General features: G+C 44.9%; 1 protein-coding gene and 1 pseudogene across 1 annotated transcript in view; one reads left to right on the top strand and one right to left on the bottom strand.

Moving 5' to 3' along the window:
* Positions 1–7531, bottom strand: part of LOC105515025 (protein SSX3) — a 21201-nt gene extending 13670 nt beyond the window's left edge. The window contains exons 1-5 of the mRNA XM_011946733.1: positions 7463–7531; positions 6914–7028; positions 6282–6377; positions 4260–4309; positions 2093–2228 (exon numbers count right to left, since the gene is read on the bottom strand). Of these exons, the coding sequence (XP_011802123.1) occupies positions 2093–2228; positions 4260–4309; positions 6282–6377; positions 6914–7028; positions 7463–7531 (466 nt within the window). The remainder of the gene's footprint in view (positions 1–2092; positions 2229–4259; positions 4310–6281; positions 6378–6913; positions 7029–7462) is intronic.
* Positions 7532–9075: 1544 nt separating this feature from the next.
* The window catches only part of LOC105515041, an 8361-nt pseudogene continuing 7364 nt past the window's right edge, over positions 9076–10072 (top strand).

Here is a 10072-nt window from a genome sequence, read left to right on the forward strand (position 1 = left end):
AAGGATTTTATTTCTCCTTCACTTATGAAGCTTAGTTTAGCTGGATATGAAATTCTGGGTTGAAAATTCTTTTCTTTAAGAATGTTGAATATTGGCCCTCAATCTCTTCTGGCTTGTAGAGTTTCTGCCGAGAGATCCGCTGTTAGTCTGATGGGCTTCCCTTTGTGGGTAACCTGCCCTTTCTCTCTGGCTGCCCTTAATATTTTTTCCTTCATTTCAACTTTGGTGAATCTGACAATTATGTGTCTTGGAGTTGCTCTTCTCAAGGAGTATCTTTGTGGCGTTCTCTGTATTTCCTGAATTTGAATGCTGGCCTGCCTTGCTAGGTTGGGGAAGTTGTCCTGGATAATATCCTGCAGAGTGTTTTCCAGTTTGGTTCCATTCTCCCCGTCACTTTCAGGTAGACCAATCAGACGTAGATTTGGTCTTTTCACATAGTCCCATATTTCTTGGAGGCTTTGTTTCTTTTTACTCTTGTTTTCTCTAAACTTCTCTTCCTGCTTCATTTCATTCATTTGATCTTCAATCACTGATACCCTTTCTTCCACTTGATCGAATTGGCTACTGAAGCTTGTGCATGCATCACGTAGTTCTTGCCATGGTTTTCAGCTCCATCAGGTCATTTAAGGTCTTCTCTATGCTGTTTATTCTAGTTAGCCATTCGTCTAATCTTTTTTCAAGATTTTTAGTTGCTTGGCAATGGGTTCAAACATCCTCCTTTAGCTTGGATAAGTCTGTTATTACTGATCGTCTGAAGCCTTCTTCTCTCAACTTGTCAGTCATTCTCCATCCAGCTTTATTCCATTGCTGGCGAGAAACTGCATTCCTTTGGAGGAGAAGAGGCGTTCTGATTTTTAGAATTTTCAGCTTTTCTGCTCTGGTTTCTCCCCATCTTTGTGGTTTTATCTACCTTTGGTCTTTGCTGATGGTGACATACAGATGGGGTTTTGGTGAGGTTGTCCTTTCTGTTTATTTTTCCTTCTAACAGTCAGGACCCTCAGTTGCAGGTCTGTTGGAGTTTGCTGGAGGTCCACTCCAGACCCTGTTTGCCTGGATATCACCAGCGGAGGCTGCAGAACAGCAAATATTGCAGAACAGCAAATGTTGCTGCCCGATCCTTCCTCTGGAAGCTTCGTCTCAGAGGGGCACCTGGCTGTATGAGGTGTCAGTCAACCCTTACTGGGAGGTGTCTCCCAGTTGGGCTACTTGGGGGTCAGGGTCCCACTTGAGGAGGCAGTCTTACCATTCTCCCATCTCAAACTCTGTGCTAGGAGAACCACTACTCTCTTCAAAGCTGTCAGACAGGGACTTTTAAGTCTGCAGAAGTTTCTGCTGCCTTTTGTTCAGCTATGTCCAGTCCCCAGAGGTGGAGTCTATAGAGGCAGGCAGGCCTCCTTGAGCTGGGGTGGGCTCTACCCAGTTTGAGATTCCTGGCCGCTTTGTTTACCTACTCAAGCCTCAGTAATGGTGGATGCCCCTCCCCTAGCCTCGCTGCTGCCTTGCAGTTCAATCTCAGACTGCTGTGCTAGCAGTGAGTGAGGCTCCTTGGGTGTGGGATCCTCTGAGCCAGGAGCAGGATATAATCTCTTGGTGTGCTGTTTGCTAAGACTGTTGGAAAAGCACAGTATTAGGGTGGGAGTGTCCAGATTTTCCAGGTACCGTTTGTCACAGCCTCCCTTGGCTAGGAAAGGGAATTCCCCAACCCCTTATGCTTCCTGGGTGAGGCAATGCCCCAACCTGCTTTGGCTCACACTTTGTGGACTACACCCATGATCCTACCAGTCCCAATGAGATGAACCTGGTACCTCAGCTGGAAATGTAGAAACACATTGCTCATGCTGGGAGCTTTAGACTGGGGCTGTTCCTACTTGGCCATCTTGGAACCTCTCCCTTGTCATGTGGTTTTTTATACAGATGCCAACTCCACTCTGTGTTTCTGGAAGTCAAGTCTAACATCTCATCTGGAGCTGGGTGAGCTCCTCAGCCCAGCCTGGACCCAGGCTTGTCTGTGGTCCATGCCACACACCCAGTCCCCACACCTGAACATAGCTAGGGAAGCCAGAGGGGTTGTTCTCGAATTGTTTCCTCTTACCAGATCTCTTGTTAATCTTCTCAGAGGTACTTGGTTTTCCCGGGGGGCACAGCTGTTTCACATCATTCTGAGGGCCAGATGCTTCTGGGACTCGCTTTGAATCATTTCCTTCCTCTGCTGGCTTCTCAGGCATGATCTTTATAATGTGAAGGTCATAGATAAACAGTATCAGTGACATTTCTATAGTGCTTTAGAGCTTACAAAGCATCTTCACATGCATTACCTTAATTAATGTTCTCAAAAATGCTGGGAGAGTTACACAGGCCTAAATTAGGAGAAACCTGAGAAGGGGAAGGAATGGCCTAAATGAATGGGCTTTCCAGGGATAGAATGCTTATCTTCACAGTCTTTTAAAACTGACATTCTTGCAAACAGCAAAAATCACCATGTAATTGAGAATTTGGTATACAGAAGATTTGGAGAATAGCATTCTAAGAATTCACAAGGTCTACAAAAGGAAGAGCTTCTATAAAATACAAGAGATCCCATATAAGCTTGTAGACAGCTACTGGGAGAGTAAATGTAAAAACATAGAGAGGGACAAAACACTGCTGGGAAAGATGGTGTGGGGAGATGAATACAGGAAAGGGAGAGGGAAAGAAATGGTTTGCTGAAATTAATCTAGGCAGCAAAGAAAGCAGTACCAGATATGGCATACCACTCCACAGAGGCACCAACATTGAATGTAAAATTAAGTGAGGTGGTACCCATACCAATTCTGGTTGCATTGGGATGTGTCACTGACCAACAATCTTAAGCTACTTTTTTTTTTTCTTTTTGACACCGAGTCTCGCTCTGTCACCAGGCTGGAGTGCAGTGGCATGATCTTGGCTCACTGCAACATCCGACTCCCATGTTCTAGCGATTATCCTGCCTCAGCCTCCAGAGTAGCTGGGACTACAGGCAGTTGCTACCACGTCCCGCTAAGTTTTGTATTTTTAGTAGAGATGAGGTTTCACCATGTTGGGCAGGATAGTCTTGATCTCTTCACCTCGTGATCCACCCGCCTTGTCCTCCCAAAGTGTTGGGATTACAGTCGTGAGCCACCGCACCCAACCCTTAAGCTACTTTTTATTCAGCTTCCTCACTTATGAAATAGTGAACAATACACATAAAACAGGCTAAGGGAAAGTCCTCTCTGAGCTTGTAAACACTGTTTAAATGTAGTAATAATAACAATTAATACCTTTCATGATGCTTCTTTGAATTCGGTCTCCACACTGGCAACCCAACTCCCAGATCCCTTTACCCTCTAAACCAGACGTTGAACCAGCACTTGTAGGGCCATTCATTCAGGGGCCTATGAGGATCCCCTGGGCTGGGACCGAGGCTTCACAGATGCCCCAGGGGCAGACAAAGACCTCAAGGAGCTCACAGTAGGGAGGGGCCAATAGTCAAAGCGATTCCTAAGCCATTTGAGTGGCCCCAATAAGAGAGCAGAGGTCAGTTGGTCCTTCCTGTTGCGAGAGTGGGTGTCTCAATGGAAGCACCAGCAGGCCCTATGGGGTAAAGCCCTAGTGAGCAACATCTGAACTTCATAAACAAATGCAAACGTGAATGAGCTTTAAATGGCTTGGAGTTCTGGATTAGACTACCCCTGCCACTGTGCCCCAGGAACATTCTTTAACATCTCTGTACTCTTCATTTTATTATTTATTTTATATTTATTTTATATTAATATAATAAAATATATGTTATTTATTTTATTATAGCCTCATTTTATTATTATGCTGCTGATAGCTAGGATCTATAACATGAACTATGATTCTTTACTTCCATTTCATGGACCAGCAATCTGGAGCTCAGAGGACTTAGAAGATTTGGGCCAAGTCACATGGCTTTTATATGGATGACAACTGAAGTGTGTGACTCGTTATTATCTGGAGATAATAATAAAAACAACGTCATAGAGGTCTCCTTAAGGATTAAATAAATGAATCCATGTGAACTGCTTAAAATAGTATCTGGTATCACTATGAAAACAAAAGAAGTATTAAGAATCACAACTCTTAGTATTATCAAGCCATCAATGCTACATCAGTTGTTGTGATAGACATCGGGAGAAGGAGGCAGTGATGGCATTTTTGACATTCTCCCACTCTTACCAGTGTTCACATCCGTGGAGGGACAAAGGTTCTCTGGTCCCTTAGATTTGAGAGATACTCACCTTTGGGAAGACTCCCTGGAGCCTGTTGGAAGTCATCTGAGGACGTTCAACTGAAAGAGAATACATCAGAATTTTTCTTTGTTGGTAAAGATTTCCAAACTCTAGAGAGACTTCTGTAGCATGAGGGCATTCTGCAGCAGAGGGTTTTCTGTCCACTCATTGTTGAGGAGTCATTTGAGATTTGCTTCTGAATTATGTTCAGTAATGGTTGGTGCATTTATCTGTGGCATCAATTCAGAATTTTCCATCTTATGCTTTATCAAATGGGGCTTAAACCCCGTCACAGTCTCATCTTATTTCATTACATATCTTTTACCTTTTCCCAAATAATTAAATTGAATGGTTAGGAATCTGAACCATATCCACTCAAGATGTGCAACAACTAAAAATCACTGTACACTTCAAATGGGTGAATCTTACGGTGTGTCAATTAAGCTGTTAAATGTGTGATGAACCATGGATGATTTATTCCAGTGTTTCTGAAATATTTTCAGTATAAAGACACTCCTTTAATGTCAAAAACTTGGCAGATACTCAAGCACTGGATTGTCAGATCTCTTACAGTGATTGTGGGAGATGGTAGAATCTGGCCTGTTTGTTGGGGAGTAATAGGTCTATTGGAAACAGTTTGGACTTTCTAACCTTGTCTTATAATTGTTTTGTTAGAGCAGAAGAGCAAGTAAACACATATGTCCCCTTTATATTCCTGAAATGCACAAAGATCTCTAGGCAAGAACTTGTCTTTTTTCACCCTATGTTATCTCTGCTCATTGACAAGTGGGAAAGCTCTGTGTGTGTTGGATGAGGGATCACTCTTTCAAACTCACTTCCGAGCTCATCAGGGAGAATTGGGGTTGTTTGGGAATGAGAAGACTATTTGGTTTTGATAAAATACAGAAAAACAGCGATCTTTATTACATAGTGTGTTCATCACTCTCACTCCTAAGAAACTTATCCAATACCTACATGCTGTTAATGAGACAAACTCTGGAAGTTTTTGGCAGATTCACAGTTTTAATAGTTTCTTTCTTTTTTTTTTTTCACTTGTAACATTTTCTTTTTTCTTTTTTTTTTTTTTTGAGACGGAGTCTTGCTCTGTCGCCCAGGCTGGAGTGCAGTGGCCGGATCTCAGCTCACTGCAAGCTCCGCCTCCCGGGTTCACGCCATTCTCCTGCCTCAGCCTCCCAAACATTTTCTTAACTGTCTTTTGATTCAATAACAGTGCTTAGGAAGAGCAACATGTCCTTTAAAAAAGAAATATTTCAAACACACAGAAAAATATGGGGAATAATACTGAGTCCAGTCAGATCTCAACATTACCCCACAGCTATGTTATGTCTTATTTATTTATTCAGAATAGTAGAAATACTACAAACAGGCTGGGCGTGGTAGCTCACACGTGTAATCCCAGCACTTTGGGAGGCTGAGGCAGGTGGATCACCTGAGGTCAGGAAGTTTGAGATCAGCCTGGCCAACATGGTGAAACCCCGTCTGTACCAAAAATACAAAAATTAGCTGGGTGTGGGGGCGGGTTCCTGTAACCCAAGCTACTCAGGAGGCTCAGGCAGGAGAGTTACTTGAACCCAGGAGATGAAAGTTGCAGTGAGCTGAGATTGCCTTATTGCACTCCAGCCTGGGTGACAAGAGCGAAACTCCATCTCAAAAACAAAAACAAACAAAACACACTATCAACAAGTCATGGCTGAAGTTGTCTGTGCAGCACTCACCAAACCCTGCCCTCCCTCCTCCACTTACAGCCAGTCACCTTAATGACTTTTTATTCACATTCATGTTTGTATACATTTACCATTTACTTATCCATAAAAATATATATTCTTGTTTTGCATGTTTTAAAATTTTATATTAATGGCCTCTGTAGTTAACTTTCTGCATGCAATTTTTTTTTTCACTCAGCCCTGATGTGTATGAGGGAACAAATGCCTGAGGATCTTTCCCAGGTAGCTGAGCTGAAAAGCAGTCGGGCTTCAGGAGACCCTTTCCAGCCCCTTTCCATCTACTCACCCTGATTCCCATGGTTAGGGTCATTATCAAAATCATTCCCCTGGAAGTCTGTGGCCCGTCTATTGCGCATGAAAGGTGGGAGGATGACCTTGAAACCTAGAAAGAAGCAAAATGTTTATTCCTTAAGAGACAAGCTTAGGCCTGGCATGGTGGCTCATGTCTGTCGTACCAGCACTTTGGGAGGCTCAGGCTGGAGGATTGGTTGAGGCCAGGCGTTTGAGGCTGCAATGAGCTATGATTGCACTACTGCACTCTAGGCTGGGTGACAGAGTGAGCCTCAGACTCAAAAAAAAAAAAGAGGGAGAGAGAGAAACAAGCCGAGAGAAGGTAGGGTGTGTGTGTGTGAAGCGGGGTATGGGGGGCCTGGGATGCCAAAGAGACACTTGGACTCATCAGAACAGACGCCTAAGCGTGAGAAATGTGCAGGATCCAGGTATGAGCTCCACTGTTGTCAGTCCCTGCCCTCAGCTCTGTCAGGATACAGAAGAGCAGAACACCCAGAAGCTGCCTTGTGATTTTTCCCTGCATAGAAGAAAATGTGGGGTACTTTCTGCAGTCTAAGAAGCAGCCTAGGCAGGAAAAGGGATGCTCATGTGTCCCCAAACTTGTCTGTACTTAGAACTTTCTATTACCTAGTTTACTCATGGCCTCATATTTTCTCTTCTTATACACATAGACGATTTTCTCTGAGACTTTCATCCTTTCCCACTCTTTCTTAGAGAAGTATTTGGCAATATCATCGAAGGCCTAGAAAAAAAAAAAGGAATTCTGGCGGTGACTCAGCTAGGTATGTCTGCCATTCAGCTGGAGCCGCTTCCTGTGTGCTGGATCTGGGAAGTGGGGATGATAATCCGTCCTGGTTGATGCCGTGGCTAACTGAGACAACATCGGGGACCTACCCTAGCTTCTCCCCTGCCACACAGTAGGGCTTTAATGCTGCTGGCTGGCTCTCCTCCCACCTTCCTGAATGGACTGAGAGTCACCAAATGTAGTACATGGTCACAGACTTGTCTCCAGGGATGCTAGGTGATGACAGAGCGAGGATGGGAGGCTCCCAAGGGTCCAGATTACACTGAGACCTTGCTCCTTGTCCCCAGTATATTTGTCCTCCCATCCTCAGAAACCTAGTCACCCCACATTGTCCCCTGGGCTACTACTCTGCCCGCTCCAGATCACTTTACCTTTTGTATCTTCTCTGGTATTTGAGCCCCAACCCTAGGTCTCCTTGCAAAGGCGTCGTCTCCATCCATGGTACCGGGAGCAGTCTGACCTGCAAGAGAAACAGTCTGAGTCTTTCCAGCTGCAGGACCTTTGGTCCTGTGGAGGGAGAAATCAGTGAAACCCGGCCAGTCAGTCACCTGGAATCAGGTGCTGCATTTCTCCATCCGGGGCTTATCTGTCCCTGAGTGAGGATGTGGGGAGAAGTCAGATGAAAACAGGGAGCCAGGGGTCTGTGGGAGAAATATCGATTGGGGATGACAGGTTTCCTGTGGGCAAAGCAGCCTTGAGTCTTTGGGAGGGGATTGGCTAATGTTGTTAGTAGTTTCCCTGGGGCTAGTCTTACCCTGAAAGATACACAGACCCCTATTGGGGAGGCAGGGATGTGACTATGTAATTTTATTCAGTGGGGACATTCTGACACTCCCACTCAATAAATAAAGGAAGGGAAGTGAGTCCCAGAGATAACATGGTTTCTCTGGTGATGGATCTGATCAGGCAGAGGGATGGGGGGTTCTGTTCTGTTGAAGATAAATGAGCATCACTACAATGAACGTGTTTAGAGGCTATTACTGGGTGATCTGTAAATTATTAGAAGGAAGAGAGCCTGAATTTCTGAGACCACAAGGGCCCGCTGTCACTTAGACAGAATGTGGGGCATTTCAAGATGCAGCAATCAGCCAGACGCGGTGGCTCACTCCTGCAATCCCAACAGTTTTGGAGGCCTAGTCATGCAGATCACTTGAGCCTAGGAGGTCGAGACCAGGCTGGGACACACAGCGAAACCCCTGTGTCTACAAAAAATACAAAAAATTAGCTGGGGGTAGTGGCGCAGGCCTGTACCATCCCAGCACTTTGGGAGGTCAAGGTGGGCAGATCGCTTGAGCCCAGGAGTTTCAGATCAGCCTGGCCAACATAACGAAACCATCTGTACTAAAAAACCAAAAAAAAAAAAAAAAAAAAGAGCATAAGCGGGGTGGTGTGCACCTGTAGTCCCAAGGCCTAGGTGAGAGGATCGCTTGAGCCCAGGAGGAAATATTTTAGTGAGTTTTTCATTTTTTTTTTTATACAGGGTCTCACTCTGTTGCCCAGGCTGGTGTGCAGTGACATGATGATGGCTCACTGCAACCTCCGCCTAGTGGGTTCAAGTGATCCACCAGCTGTGGCCTCTAGAAGTGCAGGGATTACAAGCGTCAGCCATTGTGCCCAGCCCAAATTTCTTAAGTTACTATAGAGTTCCTAGGAAAAGTCCCAAACCTGAAAAAGTTAGAAACTGACAGGAAGGATTTGAGATGGTGGCCTGCCTCATATACACTCCTTATTAAAACTAGGTAACAAATGCACCGCAGAGGAGGGGAGGGGTAGGAAGAGTGGAAAGAGAAAATCAGCGCATGCTTACTCAGTGTGGAAGAATGGAAAGGGAGAGAAAGTCAGAGCAATCCCAGGGAATGCTTTAGGCGGGAAAATCACATTCTCCACCCCCACTTTGAGAAGGTTCTGTCCCTGGAGTCTGGACTGATACAAGGCACATCAGCCTCACTTGTTCTGCCTATTGTTCTGACTTCTGATTGGCCAGATGGAGTTCACTAACTGCCCTGATTGGTGCATCATCTGTGGGCAGTGATATTGCTGAATATTGTTTCCTTCTCCAGCCACACTTTGTATGGTAAAGTGGGTGGTCTTCAGGCACCGTCAGGAGATTTTGATCTCTCTGAGGACCATCCCTGGATCTTGGGTTAAACATCTGTATTCTAGTCTGAACTGTGGGAAGAAAAAAATAGTCATCTGTGATTTTTCTACTTGAAAGACACAATGTTTTCCAAACTAGCACATTTGCAGAGCTTTGCTGTACTTAGTCATGGCGTTCATTCTTAAGTGGCTTCTATATCTGTTGCAACAACAACAACAAAAAAAACCAGTCCAAGGCCCTCCAACCTCTGATTACATTTTTGAAAGGGAATCTAAGTGTGGTGTGCACAATTACCATCCTTTAGCTATAGCCCTGGAGAGAGGAAAATGTATACTTATGGGACGTGATTGTGGTGTTGGTTACATCTGCCTTGGCCAATCCTCCTGCCTCGTTCTCGGGACTACAGGTGTGAACCATCCCACCCCCACTAATATTTTTAATTTTTGATTTTTCAGTAGAGACATTTTTGCTATGTTGGCCAGGCTGGTCTCAACCTCCTGGCTCAAGTGATCCTCCGTCTCGGCCTTGGGAGTATAGGCATGCACCACCCTGCCCATGCTATTTTTTTTTTTTTTAATTTAAGAAACGTGTTTCGCTATGTTGACCAGGAAGGCGTCAATCTCCTGGGCTGAAGGGATCCTCCTGCCTCAGCTTCGGGACTACAGGCTTGCACCACTCTACTCACGTTATTTTTTTTTTTTATTTTTACTTTTTAGTAGAAACCAGATTCACTATGTTGCTCAGGCTGGCCTCAACCTCCTGGGCTCAAGTGATGCTTCCACCGTGGCCTCAGGACTCCAGGTGTGCCATTTTGCCCTGATAATTTTTTTTTTTTTTTGAGGTGGAGTCTCGCTCTGTCGTCCGGACTGGAGTGCAGTGGCCA

The sequence above is a fragment of the Colobus angolensis genome, unplaced genomic scaffold (assembly GCF_000951035.1).
Source record: "Colobus angolensis palliatus isolate OR3802 unplaced genomic scaffold, Cang.pa_1.0 Scaffold252, whole genome shotgun sequence".
Classification (NCBI taxonomy): Eukaryota; Metazoa; Chordata; class Mammalia; order Primates; family Cercopithecidae; genus Colobus; species Colobus angolensis.